Source organism: Lactuca virosa, chromosome 1 (assembly GCF_052849685.1).
Source record: "Lactuca virosa cultivar CGN04683 chromosome 1, Lactuca_virosa_CGN04683_v6, whole genome shotgun sequence".
NCBI classification, from domain to species: Eukaryota; Viridiplantae; Streptophyta; class Magnoliopsida; order Asterales; family Asteraceae; genus Lactuca; species Lactuca virosa.
The window spans coordinates 286,066,664-286,084,710 of record NC_136426.1 but is presented as its reverse complement, the minus strand read 5'-3'; the positions used below and the strand labels follow the sequence as shown (position 1 = coordinate 286,084,710).

The window sequence follows — 18,047 nt, the reverse complement described above, 5'->3', positions numbered from 1 at the left end:
AGTCGCCGCCGAGAACTCTGAGGCTGAGACCGAGAGCTCCAAAGTTGAGTCTGAGGAGCTGGAAACCCTAACCGAAGTCGATCAGCTGGCCGCCGAAACCTCCTAAACCAAACTGAGAACTTGAAGTTTCCCCCTGAAATCACTCAGACCTGACCGAAGACGCCCAAAAACACCAGAAACACGAAATTTGTAATTTATCAAGACCAATTTCGATCAAAATCTCCAATATAGTGAAGAACACTAAGAACAGCAGCAACAGTTTTCGTCAAAAGGAACTCAAAAACACCAAGAAAAACTCCAAGAAACGTTTAATATTTTGCCAATTCGATTCATACCAATCCTTGCTCTGATACCAATTGTAAAACCCGATCTAATGTATCAATCGAAGTCACTAGAATTGGTGCGGAATCCCAATCTAATGATGAACGCAAAACAATTATAATGAATTAAGAAAACAATGTCGAATCTTCAATGCACACTATGTTGATCAATAGTCTAGTACATAAGATCTCTATGTTTCTCGGTTTTCTCTGTCTCTCTAAGATCTCGAAAATCAGCTAATAGCATGACCAACCTTAAACATGGCTAAAACAATACAATATATACCTAGACCTAATTACAAAGGCCCAGCCTAAAGCCCAACCGAAATCATCATTAAGCCCACCGAAATCACATGGTGATTTCGGTCCAAACACCACCGAATTCATGGTGTTTTCGGTCCTAGACCGAGAACTCTAAAGCTATGTAAAGTAAGGTATAAACCATAAATCATGTCCTAACAGTTTTGTTAAATTCTTTGAAGCCATCAGACACATTGCGAGGAGTTGTAGTTCCTCCTTCATCACTCTCATCCGCAAGGTAAAAGACCCACTAACTTTCAATGATTATCGCCCCATCAGCCTCATTTGTTGTTTCCAGAAGATAATTTCTAAGGCCTTGGCGGGGAGATTAAAGCAGATCATTGGTTTTGTGTTTGATGAAGTTCAAACTGGTTTTGTCAAGGGCAGAAACATTTTAGACGGTCCCATGATCATTAACGAAATTTGTGGGCAGGCTAAACAAGCTAAACGAAGCACTTCTCTTCAAGGTGGATTTTGACAAAGCATTCGAATCGATTAATTGGCATTTATTGGACTTAGTGATGAATCAAATGGTTTTTGGTAATAGATGGCGGCTTTGGATCCGTGGCAGCCTTGCGTCTTCTAGAGCTTCCGTTCTTATAAATGGTGTCCTAACAAAAGAATTTCCTATTACCAAGGCCGTTCGTCAAAGTGATCTCCTATCTCCATTCCTTTTTTATCATCTCCATGGAAGGTCTTAATGTCGCTATGAAGTCGTTATTCAAAACTCTCTCTACTCCGGTATTGACATTCGTAATCACAGGGCTTCCATTTCACATCTTTTTTATGCGGACGATGCAATTTTTATGGGCGATTGGACTCATTACAATTTCTCAAATCTTTCCCACATTCTCAAGTTCTTTCATGTTGCTTCGGGGCTTAAAGTTAATTTTCATAAGTCTAAGATCTTTGGAATTGGAGTCCCTACCTCTGACGTTACCAATTGTGCACACATAATTGGGTGTGAGGCTGTGATCTTCTCGTTCACTTACCTTGGGGTGCCAGTGGGGACCAACATGAATTTAAAACGTAACTGAAGACCTATAATCGAAAAAGTCCAAGGCATACTCTCTTCTTGGAAGTCGAAAACTCTTTCCTTTGGTGGTAGATTAACCCTTGTTAAATCAGTTCTTGGCAGCCTTCCGCTTTTCTACTTTTCGATTTTCAAAGCACATTCCTCAGTGATTGATAATTTAGGGAAGATTCGTCAACAAATTTTGTGGGAAGGTAATGAATATTGCAATAAGATCAGTTGGGTCGCGTGGAATAGTGTGTTAGCTAATAAAGATTCAGGTGGCCTTGGTGTGGGATCTCTTAAAAGCCTCAATCTTGCTTTGCTTTGCAAATGGTTTTAGAGGATGAAATCGGAAAACTCTTCAATTTGGAAAAGGGTAATTGTTGGTATTCATAACCTGGCAAGGAAACCCCCTTAATAATTTGTCTAAACGCTCGTTGTCGGGTACTTGGTGCGATGTGGTCACTGCTCTTGATGCTCTTCAAGGGTTGAGAATTGACTTCTCTTCCCTCATCTCTTACAAAATTGGTGAAGGAAACATCACTTTATTTTGGATCGATAATTGGACAGGGGATGGGAATTTTGCCTCTCATTTTCCTCTCATTTTCGAGTCCGACAAGCGTAAATTCTGTTTTATTTCTGATAGGGTCTCCTTACATGGTGTTGAGTGGGTCTGGAAGAAAAAGCCTAGTCTTCCGGCAGAGCAACAAGAATTGGATCAACTTAGCGGTTTGCTTGACAATTTTACCCTGAGTGGAAATCTAATCTCTCTAGTGATGGAAAATTCCACGTTCATGATTTCAGACACTTCATTAATTCAAAAATCACGATTCGCACCTGTAACCCAATGGTTTGGATTCAATAAGTTCCTATCAAAGTTTCCTATTTCATGTGGAGAGTTAGCCTAGATCGCATACCCACATCTATGACTTTATCTCGTAGAGGTGTTAGAATAAATTCCTCTAGCTGTCAATTATGCTCTTCATGGATTGATACAGTTGACCATTTGTTCATCAATTGTGATTTTGCGAAGGAGGTTTTATGGTGGATTTTTAAAATGGTGCGATCACCCGTTTCCTAGATTTTCCTCGGTTCATGATGTCCTGAATTTTGCTGTTGCCTGGGGAAATTGTCCTAAGAAATGTAGGATCCTTCTTGCCATTTTGTATGGTTATTTTTGGTGCATGTAGGAATGATTTGATGTTTAAAAAAAAAATCATTCCTCGTCTACAAAAATGGCGGATAACATAATTTCATTGGTTTTTTGTTGGGTTAATTACAAGGGCAATTTTGGAAAGGGTAGTTGGGTTAATTGGTGTTGCAACCCTTTTAGTGCCATATAAACTCTCTTGTTGCTGGTGTGTCGTTTGTCTTTTTGCTTTGTTGTAATCTCTGTTGTTTTTTTTGCCTGCCTTCCTCCTAAGGCAGTGTCCCTTCTTGTTTTATATATATTACTCCACTGTTTCCAAAAAATTAAACCTAATATAGAAAACGGTATTTGACCAAAATGGTACTTACCGTGTCTTTTGACCAAATAGTTTAATTTTGAAAGTCATTGAATATATCAAAAACATATAAATCTACTTACCGTCCAAACAATAGAGGCAAAAAATATCAAGGGTTGAAAATAGAAAGTTTGGAACTTACTATACTTGGAAGGTAATTGTTGGTACGACTTGAAAGGAGGAGACATTATAGCACCCTCCCTCATCTATTTATGTTGATTTGTTACCAGTTGCCACATACATCATTCACGAAATACATAGTTAAATCTAAACAAAAATCAAATAGACAATGTTTAATAAAATGTGGGATGAGGTTGTAGCTGGGCCACAACCTAGCCATGGGCTTAGCAAACTCCGTAAACTTTCCACCAATGCCCAAGGTGCGCCTTTATGAACTCTTTCATATTTTCAACATTTCTAACATTTAGACAATTTGGTATGTTTGTGACAAAATGGTTTGTGGTCTGTGGAGCCACTAACCACAAACATTCCATATGTTTTTGGTTGTTAGTGTGATCAATTGTGACGGACCACTCAATTAATTTGTTTCTCTCTCTATTTCTCTCTATCTCTCTCTATCTTTCTCAATCTTTCTCAATCTCTCTCTACATTTTAATTGATTAAAAAGTATATATTTTTTATTTTTATTAATAAAAAAATAAGAGGGATATATAGGTGAGTATCCCAACCTTTTAGTGGTTGAATGTGGTGATGAGTTGACACCCACCACTATAATGGTTAGTGGTAGGTATAACGGATGGTCTTATAGATTAGATTAGAACACAATATTTGATAGCATCGGTCATTGTATAATTAGAGCATTAATATCTTATATTGTCAAAAAAAAAAAAAAAAAAATGCTATATGACATGTAAATTATCTTACATGACAAAACGTACATAATAAACATAAACATGGTAAATGGTGTTTTTAAACGTATTCTATATAAACTGATGTTCATAATATATTTAGAAAAAAAAAAAACAATGTTAGAATGATTATTATCGAACTTTAAGCTCTACCTTTTACAATATATTGTAACTTGGATATGCAGAAGAGGGAAGTGGCATTCAACCCCAATCTTCGTCAATGCCATCGAGCCCAACCACTCCAGGGACTCCAACTAATACATCACCCACAGCTGGGGCACGTAAGGATAACGTTTGGAGGAGCGTTTTCAACCCTGGAAGTAATAGTGCTACCAGAGATATTGGATCTAATCGCTTTGACAAGCCTAGCAGTCCTGGATCTCCCACTGTTTATGATTGGTAAGATATTAGTCACGTAATTTTACCTTACGTTGTGCATATCTCATTGTTCTTTGTTCTTCTTAGATAATTATTTTTAGGACAATAAAAGTTTTTTTTTTCAATGAATTTATTCTGCTTATCAAGAGTATTTGGTACCATACATAATTAAGCAAGCTTTTGAACCTAATCGGGTCCTCATGAATCAAGATTCAAGAACCTCTTCTACCTAAAAAAGTTTTACATTTCTGTTTTATTTTATAACTTTCAACTGAACATTATAATTCTTCTTGATAAAAATATCTAACCACTTTTAATTTAATTTTCTTCTGAGTTAGAATTCATTATAAATTTAATTTCTTGTAATTATCAATTCTATGCGCATTTATGTTTTCATCACTATCGGTATTGTATTCAAATATTCAAATTAATTAATATATATCTGTATACCATTGTGCATGGTTTTTGTTAATATTATAGGTTTTCCCCAATGCTAGTTGTTGCAAAAAAAATTTCATTTTATTGTATTTGATGAATTTAAACTTTCAGATTGCTGCAATTTTTGTTTTATTTTGATTTTTAAAAACTAGTTACAGGAATTTTTTTTAATTAAATAAAAGCTAGCCTGCACACGTATTAAACTTTGTAATAGAAAATATTTTTTTAATATATACTAACAATAGTTATATAAAAATACGAGACATATTTATAAATATGAATATGCTTATTATCATAAAAGAATTCAATACCTAGCTAGGTTTCTGAAATAATTATTGACGAAAATAATTAATTTTCTGACAAATTTACTGTAGGTTATCTTCGACAGATTAACCGAATAATTAAAATGATAGTATTTGGTAATAACCACTTAATAAGTTAACTAAAAATAATAAAATAACATATCAAAATACTGTATTTTTGTCATCTCATATTTAGATTGTTTTATATTTGTTCTCTAAGCTTTTAAAATTACATCTTTTATCAATACATTTTGTAATTTTAAAAACATGCAGTTATTTATATAATAAATTGTGAAACAATATTTGATAAATTTTTATACCATAATAGATTATGTTTATTAAAATCACTATCGAAGATATTGTTATTTTATGATGACTATTGATAAATAAATAAATAAAAATTGAAACCTAATAATTTATTTTCTAATATTTCATATTTTTTAATAAAACAAAAATTATATCTTATGAAAATAATTAATAACTAACACATAATCATTAACTATGTTAAATAGAGGTTTAATAGAAAAAAAATATATAAATTCAATAACCTCTATTGAATAATTTATATTTTTTATTGAATAATTTATATTTTTCAATAACTATAAAACATGAGGAATAGGGTTTTTTAATTAATAAAATGCGTATTTAGAAGAATTTATATACAGTAGAGATGATTTAAGTTTTTTATTTTATTTATTAAGTTGTATTTATATGAATTTAACCTATTGTTTTACTCCTGTAGAGACACCATAATATATTTTTTTTTTCATTTTACATAACTTTTAATAGGATGCTCAACAAAAACTCTTGCTTTATACTTAACGCAGGATGTACAGCGGCGACTCAAGGAGCAAATATCGTTAAGCCTGTAACGTCACTAATGGGTTCATGTAAATAGCGTCCTTTCCGTTTCAAAGATCGCCAAGTGTTCTCGAGGGTTCAACCTGATCTTTGTTTTACCTTTTCTTTACTTAAATAAATGTTCTTTTTTTTTTCCGATGATGTTTTAATAAGTTGTGACAAAGCTATAATGTGTAACTTGCTTGACATGGTTAGATCGATCTAACACTACGAGAAAATAGTGGTATAAGCGATAGAATTTTAGCGACGACAAACTACGAAAACCTAATTATTAGGATTTTAGGTATAGTTTTCCGATAGTTTAGCGATAGAATAACGTCCACCGGTAATCCGTTACAATACTACTGACAGTTTACCGACAACATTCAACAAATATAGAATCTGTAGGTAAAAGTACGAACTTTAATAAAAAAATATACCAACGGAAATTGGCAACGAATTATCGACGTAAATTAAATGATTTATTTTTACCAGGTTATTGACCCCAACCCACTTAATTTATAAACCCGACCAATTTCATTTATTCTAACTGCCAAATAAAAAAATTTGAAACCCAATTTACCCCTTCATGATTGCACACCATTTTGTACTTCTACTATCGCCAATTATCGCTTACCATTGTGCACTACTACAATCACAGCGTCCATGTAACACCCGTTTCCGGTATGAAGTAATTTCTAATTTTGAACTTTCATTTTGGGTGGCCACGACGTGGTGGAGCTTCACCACAGCGTGGCAATACTTTCATGATCGCGATATTTTAATGACCTACCACGATGTGGCCATGGGTGCCACGGCGTGGTAGCTGTTTTTGGAGAAAACTTTAATCCTTGGGCTTTGGCCCTATTTAAAGGACATTATGGTTGGAGTTTCGTGCTCATTCAGCCTCCATCACCCTCCCACGATCAGAAACCCTAACCCTAGTCCCTTTGTATATTGTGAGCTCATTTTTGGTAATTTTGTGATTATTGAAGGAGAAGGAAGCCTTTTGGTGTGGTGGTTCACCTTGCAAGCATCATCTTCATATTTTAGCATATCTTCTGGACCTTGGTGAGTGTCCAAGACTTAATCTTTATATTTCTAAGTTGTTAGATATCTAAATTTGTCCCTTATTCTTCATGTCTTGGTAGGTTGGGGTGGTGAGATCTCATAGAGTTTGTAACTTTATGAATCTCTAGGTCATTTGGAGTGTTTGGTGCCTTGGATCTGAAGTATAAATGAGTTTTGGTGTCATGCATGAAATCTTGATCATAAAACTCTTATTTTGACCTAATATGAGTTCAAAACATGAATTGGACATGCATGTCTGTAAAGCATAAATTTTTATGATGATGTTAGTGTTGGAATCTCTTTTGGAACTGGCGGTCAAGGAAATTTCAAGATTTAGTGCTCAATGATTAAGTCCATGATATGTGTTGCCTTGATTGGACCTATGGTTTGAGATCTTGATATCTTGGAGGGTGTTAAGGGATAAAGTTGGAAACTTTATCCATCTAGACCATAGGAAGGACCAAATATGAGCTTTGTAGCTCTTAGAATCGAAGAAAACGGATTAACCCATTAAGTTGTTATGAACCAAGTGCCCACGGCGTGGAGTCTGGGAAATTCCCGTCTGTATTGTCGTTTATGGACCACGAGGTGGTCATGGTTTGCGACGACTTGGCGGTCGTCTAAAGTCAACCTGGACCGTTGACTTTTGACTTGAGTTGACTTTTGGTCAAACTCTTAGTTTTGGAAGAAGGGCTAAGGGTTTACCTTGTGTGACTATATAGATGTCATGTAGTATCTATATTTCCAGTAGTGAGAGCAGTAGCAGTTAATTATCGTTTGAGAGATGAGTCTTCTCACTATACTCATGGGTCGAAGGCACCAATGTCGACCCACTAGATTACGTTGCGTAGAATGCTAATTGTCTTTGTGACTTTTGCAGGTATTTTTGGGTTGAAATATACCCCATGGCGGGGCCCATTGATATGTATTGGGTTGAAATATACCCCAGGGTGGGGCCTATTGATATGTATTGGGTTGAAATATACCCCAGGGCAGGGCCCATTGTTATGTATTGGGTTAAAACATACCCCAAGGTTGGGCCCACTGATTTGTATGATATGTGTTATTTTGGGAAAATCACTAAGCTTTGTGCTTACGGTTTGTGGTTTAATGTTTTTAGGTACTTCTGGTTCGAAGGGGAAGGTCCCAGCATGAGCACACAACATCTACCAGTGTTCCGCATTCTATGATTTGTTTTTCACTTTGATGACTAATTGATACATTTTATACTTTGATTGGGTTTTTGGAATGAAGGAATGGATGTTTTGGGTTGACTAAAAGAAAAGGTTTTACTTAGTATTTTTGGGATGTTAGAAGTTGGTATCAAAGCCTTGGTTTGAGGGATTCGGGTACACTCTCGGGTGTGTCTGAACTCAAACTGAGGAATTGGTAAAAAAAATTCTTAAAAAGAAAGAAAACAACTTTTCTAAAAAAGTTTCTACAAAAAAGGGGTGTGATGTGTGCAATCGGCTGAGCTCTAGTAAGTGAATCCTAAAATACCCATACCTAAGTAATATGATTAGTATGCCTGTTACGTTAATTTCATGGTAGAGTAGGGCTAAGGATACCTTCAGGAGTTGTATGCTAGAATTGTCTGATTTGTGTGATGCCTTATAACCTAGTGAGATTGAATGTTATGTATTACTCGGGATTTATATCAACTCAGTTAATTGCTAAATGTATGCTTTTAGATTGTATACAATTAGGATCATAAGGCAACCGACAATGTTCGTAGAAGTTCCTGGTAGTGTGGGAGCAAGTGAGTTAAGGATTCCAAAGAGAGTTTAGGAAATATAGGTGTCTGTTGTGCGTGCTTTTTTGGGGTTTTCAGGAAGTGATTAAGGATGTGGCTTTGAGGATTCGAGATAATTCTTGAAGAAGGTACAAATAGGTGTGGAAGGTAGTATTGGGCCCGTATTATCGAAATCACAGGATCTATACCCGAATCAAGTAAAGTAATGATGATTCTAAGAAATTATTAGAGTGTGAGATTTTTCATGTGTATACTGATTGTTTGCGTGTTGTATTTCAGTATGGTGAAGACATGTGGTGGGGCAGGAGGTTCAGGATCTGGTTCTAGTTCGGGCTCTGGCACCGAACCAATTGATGAGGGTTTACGCGAGTTCATCGCGTCGTAGATTACGGAGGGTATCCTTGATGAGACCCATGTGATGTTTGGAACGATTGAGGAAGGGATTTTTGAGATGATGGAGGATCGCTTTCGGACCTTTCGAGTTGAGTTGTCCGTCGAACAGTATGAGCCCATACCTTCACGTTCAAGGATTTCTGGGGATGTGGGGCACCAGAGTTCTTTGGGGTGAAATACACCATTATCTACAGGCGTTGGATAGCTGACATGGAGTATGCCCAGATGAAGGGCTTCTACCTCGAGGGGTCGAATGTGAGGTTCGTTGTAGGGTGTTTGAGAGAGTGAGCTTGTGATTGGTGGGAGGAGGTTGGTTATGCTCTAGGAGCACCAACTATTGAGGTTATGACCTGGCCTGATTTTGTGACCAAATTTCGAGCAGAGTTTGCACCGACTGTCAAGGTGCAAGAGTTGGCGAGGGAGTTCCAGGACCTACGCCAGACGACTGAGATTGTAGCAGAGATCACCGCCATGTTTCGGGAAAGAGATTTACTGGTTCCACAGTATGCTACATATGAGGAGATGAAGAAGACTCGATACCATGACATGTTGAGAGCAGATATCCGGAAGTTTCTTTGCTTTTCATCTTGTCAGACATTGGAGGATATGATAGCCAGAGCCCGGGGATGGGAGATCGACTTAGAGCACCTCGGGAAGAGGAAGGCATAGTGGGTGTAGAAAGTAGTGGTTTATGCAAAAAGGCCCAAGACTACAGATTCACACCCTAGAGGCTAGCAAAGTCGAAGCAGTTGTGCCAAGTGCATAAAGCCGCACATTGGGGCATGTTGAGCAACGAGATCGGGTTGTTTTAGATGCGGACAGACTGGTCATATGAGTAGAGATTGTCCTCGGGGAGCACCGATTTTCTTCCATTGGAATTAGTAAGGGAAGGTGGAGACACCTGTAGTGAAGAGCAGGGCATTCCAATTGACAGCTGAGGAGGCGAGAGCAGTACCTGATGTGGTTATTGATATGTCTCTTTACGTTATACTTTAATTCTTTCTTTGTTTATGCTTATGTTTTTCTAATCATGTATAGGGACTTTCTTAGTCAACGATATGACTGCTCATGTTCTGTTCGATTTTGGTGCTACCTGATCTGTTGTGTCCCTTACGCTTAACAAGAAGTTTAGTGATGCACCCGGGATTTTGGATTATCCTTTCGAGGCAGAGATTGCGGATGATCATTCAGTGAGTGCTTCGAGGGTTCATTGAGGATGTGTTCTGAACATGTTCAGCAAGAAATATTCTATTGATTTGGTTCTGATTCCTCTGCGAGGGTCGAAGGTTATTATGGGGATGGATTGGTTGGGCTCCAATGGGGCTGTGATTGATTGTGAGCAACATTTAGTGAGAGTTCGAACACATAGTGGGGAAGAAATGGTTATTTGGGGTGAGGATTCCCAACATGGACCGACTCTCTATTCAGCTGTGAGAGCCACGAGGTATTTTCAGTAGGGTTGTTCTAGTTTTGTGGATTTTGTGTTGGATACTCGGGAGGAAGGAAAGAAGATGGTTGATGATGTGTCGGTCGTCCGGGAGTATACCGATGTTTTTCTTGAGGATTTTCCTGAATTGTCTCCAGTGAGGCAAGTCGAGTTTCGGATTGATTTAGTACCAATTGCGTCTCCGATAGCCAAGGCACCCTATCGGTTAGCACTGATAGGAAATAGGTAAAACAAATAAACTTAAAACCCTTAAGTTCACAAGCAACCTAAAGGATCTATGTTTTCACTATTGAACCTATAACTATGAACATCACATAAGAAACCCTAGAAACCCTAGGTAATTTTCGAAAATACTAAAGAAGGGATTAGGATTACATATCCTATTGTTAATTATAGTAAATAACAAGAATCCTTCACTTGTAGATCTCTTAGAAGCAAACACCACAATTGTCGTGCCTCTAATGGTTCACTCCCAAGCTAGCAAGAAGGAGGATTAAGAGAGAGGAGAGGGGAGAGTAAGAATTTCAGGTATCCCTTAAGGAGAAGGAGCGGCCGAAATTAGGAGACCAAAGGGTCTTTATATAGTGGCAAAGGAAACCCTAGATAACCGTGATTTGAATATTAAATTAATTTTTCAAATATGGTATTTATCTCATTCCTTATTTATCCACATGGGATATTGTATAAACCCTAGAATATCCCCTCAAACCCGTCCACCCCTAGGGTTGGAATGTTTTGGAGCCTTTCGTTAAACTATTGAACAATTGCACTTTAGACCCTGCACTTTTAATTAATTCCATTAATCCTAAAATTAATTCGAGTTAATTTCTGATCAATTATTAATTAAATAATAGCTTTTCTAATTAATATATTATTTTCATAATACATTAATAAACTATTTATTTCAATTTATTAATCACATAATAAATCAATCTCTCTTTCTCTCTCTAAAAGTCATCATGTCCAATTGCTAGGTTGAGGGCAACCCAAAAGGACCGTGCTACTATCAATTCAAGTATATACAAATTATAGTTATGGGCTTAAACACCTAATACAATAGTCTCCCACTTGGATAAGCCTGTAATTATAACTGCCAGTATAACTTCTGATTCGATCAACAAATTGTAGCTTCTAAAAGCCACTGCCGAACTTTGACCCAATCAGTTACGTGTCCTAAGATAAGTGATTAAATAATCCTCCATTCTTCAAGATATCGTAAAGATATAAGACATGGATTATAATCAATCTCATTATCCAAGATTTTGTTTACCGATTTCTGATTTGTGATGATATAGGTCTTCTAATCGAAGACATCAATTTAGTCATGGCTGGGCCCAACACTATATCACCGAGGGGCCCAAAGATATCGTTTTTCATGTTAGGGAAAAAGGAATGAATAAACTTTGACTCATATGCTTTCTTCTTCTACTCATCAAATCATGCATGATAATACATTTTATAACATCAAGTTACTGATGCGTTTACGCATTGCCAATGTACAACCGACTTGTAAATTACAACTCATGTATCTCTGTTTCAAGATCATAAGATATTATCGTCTCAAAATTACTCGTGATAGAATCATGAAGTAATTCTCTGAGCGTGGGTTTATCAAATACTTAATCTCCATTTCTAAGTACTCATGAACATTGCAGCAATACTATTGTTATGTCTAACTCCCTTAGACAATCTACAATCCAATTCATGACATTCTTAATTCACTACTTACTTCCAAAAGTACAACCGACTGTGGAATTTGAATAATCATATTATTCTGGAAGTAAAACATGCAAAATGAAACATAAGAATAAACAATCGACAAGAGGCAGTAAACAAACTCATAAATAATTCTCCATTATTTAATCACCAAGAATCAATTACATTTATTTTATTACAAGTTTCAAACTAACTATCTAACTAATATCAGCTCTCAGACCAATGCTCCTAGCATGTTGACTGTGCTTAACCCTACTCAGAGACTTCATTAAAGGATCTGCAGGTTTCTATTCTGATGATACCCTCTTCACGATGAGGTGACCTTCTTCTACTCAATTTATGATGTAATGGTACTTTCTGTCGATATGTCTAGATTTTCCATGATCTCTCGGTTCCTTGGTCAAGGCAACCGCTCCTTCATTATTGCAGAAAAGTTCCATTGGTTCCTGAATGGTTGGGACAACTCCAAGATCTCCAATGAAGTTCTTCAACCAATCTTCTTCCTTTGACGCTTCACTTACCACTATGTACTCTGACTCACAAGTAGAATCAAGCACCATATCTAGCTTAGAACTTTTCCAAGTTACTGCTCCACCGTTTAGAATGAACACCTAGCCTGAATGAGAACGGAAGTTGTCTCTATCTGTCTAAAAACTCTCATCACTGTACCCACTTACTCTCCACGTATCACTGCCACCAAGGACTAGAAGCATGCCCTTCATCCTCCACAAATACTTGAGAATGTTCTTAAGCACTGTCCAATGAGCTTTACCTAGATTTCCCTGATAGTGACTGACCATGCTCAAGGAAAAGGACACATCAGGACGATTACATGTCATAGCATACATGATCGACCCCACTGCCGAAGCGTAAAGTACCCGACTCATGTCAGCTATCTCTTCATTTGTACTATGGCTTTGAGTCTTACTCAATTTGGTATTGCTTTGGATAGGTAGCTCTCCTTTCTTGGAATTTTCCATACTAAACCTCTTTAGTACTTTATTCAAGTATGTACTTCGACTAAGTCCAATTAGTCTCTTCTTTTTATCTCTCAAGATTCTTATCCCTAGAATATAGGTTGCTTCTCTAAGGTCTTGCATGGCAAAACACTTTCCAAGCTAAGACTTAACCTCTTGCAAAGTTTGAATGTCGTTCCCATAAGTAGTATTTCATCGACATACAACACCAGAAAAGTTATTATAGTCCCACTAGCCTTGATATACACACATGACTCATCTTCACTCATACAAAAACCAAACTCCTTGACTTTCTCATGGAAGAAAAGGTTCTAACTACGAGATGCTTGTTTCAATCCATAGATGGATTTCTCAAGCTTGCACACTCTATTCGAAAACTTTGCATCTACAAAACCCTTTGGCTGACTCATGTAAGCATCTTCAGCCAATTTCCCATTAAGGAAAGAGATTTTGACATCCATTTGCCAAATTTCATAGTCATGAAAAGCATTTATGGCGAGCATTATCCTAATAGATTTTATCTTGGCTAATGGTGAGAAGGTCTCATCATAGTCAAACCCCGAGGTTTGAGTGAAGCCCTTTGTAACCAGACGAGCCTTGAAAGTATGTACATTTCCATCCATTTCGGTATTCTTCTTGAAGATCCATTTGCACCCAAATGTCTTTCGACCTGGTACATTATCAACCAAATTCCAAACTTGGTTGTCGTAAATGGACTTGATCTCGCTGTCCATTGCCTCTTTCCATTTAGCAGCCTCAGGGCCTGCCATTGCTTCCTTGTAGCTAGCCGGATCATCGAAATTTATCAGTGTCCTATCACTGACAAACGTGTCACCATCTGTAGTAATATGGAAACCATAGAACTCAGGTGGCATTCTAACTCTACTGGAACGTCTAAGAGGTAATGACTTGTCTATCGGTTCAACAGGAACCTCTTCCTCTTGTTAAGTTCTAGTATCATCTAAGGTTCCTTCACTGGTTGAATCTTGAGTTTCTTCATGGTCAATGGTACTCCCACTGTCCTTTTTGAATATGAGCTCTCTCCTCGAAAGACTCATCTTCATGCTACAAAGACCATGTTCTCACTAGGTCTGTAGAACAAATATCCAAATGACTGCTTTGGATAACCAATGAAAATACACTTCTCACTTCTAGCTGTTAGCTTGTCATGAGTCTCTTGTCTCACAAAATCTTCACAACCCCAGACTTTGATATGTGCTAATGAGGGAACTTTCCCCGTCCACGTATCGTGAGGTGTTTTGGCAACCTTCTTTGTAGGGAAAAGACTGAGGATGTGGGTGGCTGTCTGTAAGGCATACCCCCATAAGTGAATAGGAGGAGAAGCACGACTCATCATGGAACAAACCATGTCTAAAAAGTTCTGATTACGCCTCTCAGCCACACCATTCAACTATGATGTCCTAGGAGGAGTCAATTGTGAAACTATTCCTCATTCCTTTAGATAGTCGTTGAACTCGATACTAAGATACTCTCCACCTTTATCGGATCTAAGCATATTTATCTGCATGCCGAACTGATTCTCGACTTTATGTTTAAACTCTTTGAACTTTTCAAAGGTTTCTGACTTATGTTTGATAAAGTAGATATAACCATATCTGCTATATTTATCTGTAAAAGTCACATAGAATCGATTAGCACCCCTTGTGGATGATCCAAAGGGTCCACAGACATCTGTATATATGAGATCCAACAAACCTTTATCTCTTTCACAAGATCTTGTGAAAGGTAATTTTGTCATCTTTCCCAAAAGACAAGATTCGCATGTATCATCTGACCTTAGGTCAAATGATTCCAACACTCTTTTTTGGAGTTGGGAGATGCATTTCTTGTAAATATGTCCAAGACAACAACGCCACAAGCACGCTTTGTCTACACCATTAGACGAATCAATATGAAAAATATTATTTCCTAAATTATCAACATACGTCACAGTTTCATACACACCATCACAAGGTAAAGCTTCAAATATAAAAACACCATTTTTATAAGCAGAAATAGAACCATTCAAATCATTAAATGAATATCTAAAACCTTGTCTGAACAATGCATGAAAAGAAATAATGTTTCATGTCATTTCTGACCAATAGAACAAATTATTAAATCTAAACAAACTCCACTACTGAGCACTAGACTATAAACTCCAATCCCGGTAACATGAGAAGATCGTTTATTCCCCATGATCAGGTTCATCCTTCCGTGCTCCACCTCCTCTCTTTCTTTTAGCCCCTGCAAATCAAAACAAATACGAAATCCATATCCTATATCAAGGACCCAAGAACGAGAAGATGACGAGTTATTAGATGAAATAGTGTATATACTTGCAGAAGATGGCTTCACCTTGCCATCCTTGATATCTTGTAGATACTTTGGACAACTTCGTTTCCAATGCCCCTTGTCATTGTAGTAAAAGAAAGTGGCCTCTTTGGGGTCAGAAGTTTGAGGAATGTCATAAGTAGATTTTCCTTTGGGTCCATTGCTTGATGAGCTACCATGAGATTTTCCTTTCCAGTTCTATTTAGGAGGACATTTCCTCTTCTTCCCCTTTCTTTTTCCAATAGCCAGAACGGGTGCACTAGCAAGATTAGGGTTTGAGTTCTTACCCTTCATTCCTACCTCAACAGTCTGCAGTAGGTTGTGCAACTGAGCCAAGGTGATCTCAGTGTTGTTCAAATGATAGGTCAGAATGAACTGATCATAACAACTTGGTAAGGATTTTAGGACTATACCAATAGCCAACTCCTCATCAAAGCGCACATTTAGCCTAACAAGGTGCTCCACGTATAGTTGCATTCTCTGCACGTGGCCACAAACAGACTCTCCCTCTTTGAGCTTGAAATCCATGAGGGCTTTGACCACTTCGTACTTTTCTTAACGAGCTCGATTGTGGAACTTTTCCACAAGGTCCTCATTCATTTCATACGACAATAGTCCTCATAGAACCTCTGCAACTCAGGGGACATAGTAGTGACCATGATGCAAGAAACTTTTGTCGCATCATCATAGTGTTTCTTGTAGGAGACTAGTTGTTTAGGAGTGGCCTTCTGTCAAACCCCCAAGCCAAGGATGGCGGAAACGTCCGGGGGTGGAGGACTTCATGTATAGTATCACAACAACGAGTATAATAGTGCTCAAAGTAAATACAACCACCATAAATATAATTGAAAAGGTTACACCATAGTATATGTTTACATGTTTCAAAATCAATTACATTATGATGACAAAATGAACTGTTTGACGATTTAACGTCCCATCCTCAAAATGCTGTTGGTTTCCTGTTTCACTGATTTCCTGAGAATACAAGTAGTTTTGAAAAGTGTCAAACAATTAAGTTGGTGAGTTCATAAGAGTTTTGTTTGAGAAAGAAACCGTTTTCCTTGTAAAAGCGACAGAGTATGTTTCCAGAAAACCCCAATATTTTCTTTGTTAAGTATGAAATGAATGCTCCTATGTTATGCGATAATGAACCCTAGAAAGACCCATAGATTCCTTCTATAATCGCCCAGCGTATATAAGTTATATAAAGATTAAGTTAAATAAACCGTTGAATATAATGGGTCTGCCCTAGGTCTACAACCAAACAAGGAACATGAGATAAGGCGGGCCCACCAATTCTAAGTCGATTGAGACTAGATTCTTATATAACTCTAGCATATACACTTAGCAATTATAGCTGAAGTCTAGCAATTCTAGATGAGATGTAGTTTTAATAGAAATATGTTTCCAAAGAAAATCCAATATTTTCCTTATAAAAATCATGTAGTCCTAAATCCCAGGACCGAGGATATGTGTGTGTTTTGTACTTATAGTGTTCCTAATAGTAATGTGTTTCCAAAGAAAATCCAATATTTTCCTTATAAAAGTTATGTAGTCCTAAATCCCAGGACCGAGAATATATGTGTGTTTTGTACTTATAACGTATTTGTAGTTTTAAATAGATAAAACCCCTTTTCAAAGTAGAATTTTCCTTGTAAACTTGAAAGATTGTTAACTCCCTATGTGAGTCGCTATAACCATACTATGACGAGAAATAACATGCACAACGTTTTTCGGACGTTAAGATACTATGACTCTTGTCACCCGCAGACCTGCCGGTCCGGCTGTAGCTAGCAGCGAGGTGTGGGGTGTCAATCCCAATATAGATCTATACACAATTATCACGCTCTCCCTACAAGAGACTCTGGTTATAACTTACAGGAATTGGGATCCCGTACTCGAACGTACAGGGAGAGAATTGCCTCACAACCTAAGTTAACTAGTTTACACATAGTTTGATATTAAAACCTCTTCCATGGAGGAAGTAAAATCATCTTTTAAGAATAAATTAGTGATATAAAATCCTTAAACTATTACTATTATAGTTTATCATGTAGTATATAAAAACCCATTTGTTTTGAGAGTAAAACCTTTTTCACGTAGTAAAAATCCATAAACTATGCTTATTGTAGTTTATTATATGTGTTCGAAATGAATGAGTAAACCTTATCATGAATGACTAAATTTCAGTTTATGATGATAAACTAACAAGAAAATACATTTTATATTTAGAACTTATGGTTATGCACTTTGCTCAACATACTACAAAGTGTTATGAAAGTTGTAAGCTGTTAACTAGTTTTTTAACCTTTCTACACTGTTTTAGAAAAAATCATAGAAAAATCATACGAAGTCGAAAACTGAATCCGTAAATTCTGAGAGTTCAGAA

The 18,047-nt window shown here is 37.0% G+C and overlaps 1 protein-coding gene across 1 annotated transcript; it reads left to right on the top strand.

Annotated features, from left to right (window-relative positions):
• The first annotated feature begins 3,394 nt into the window (after positions 1-3,394).
• LOC145109524 (dormancy-associated protein 1-like) lies at positions 3,395-6,151 on the top strand. The gene is made up of 3 exons (XM_079046705.1): positions 3,395-3,520; positions 4,195-4,408; positions 5,955-6,151. Exons 1-3 carry the CDS (start codon positions 3,430-3,432, stop codon positions 5,989-5,991), a joined length of 342 nt encoding a protein of 113 aa, XP_078902831.1. The 5' UTR covers positions 3,395-3,429; the 3' UTR covers positions 5,992-6,151.
• Positions 6,152-18,047: the final 11,896 nt, after the last annotated feature.

Coding starts and splice junctions, on each gene's coding strand:
- LOC145109524 (XM_079046705.1), top strand. CDS start 3,430: ATGTTTAATAAAATGTGGGATGAGGTTGTAGCTGGGCCACAACCTAGC. Junction 3,521..4,194: donor ACTTTCCACCAATGCCCAAG/GTGCGCCTTTAT, acceptor TTGGATATGCAG/AAGAGGGAAGTGGCATTCAA. Junction 4,409..5,954: donor TCTCCCACTGTTTATGATTG/GTAAGATATTAG, acceptor TACTTAACGCAG/GATGTACAGCGGCGACTCAA.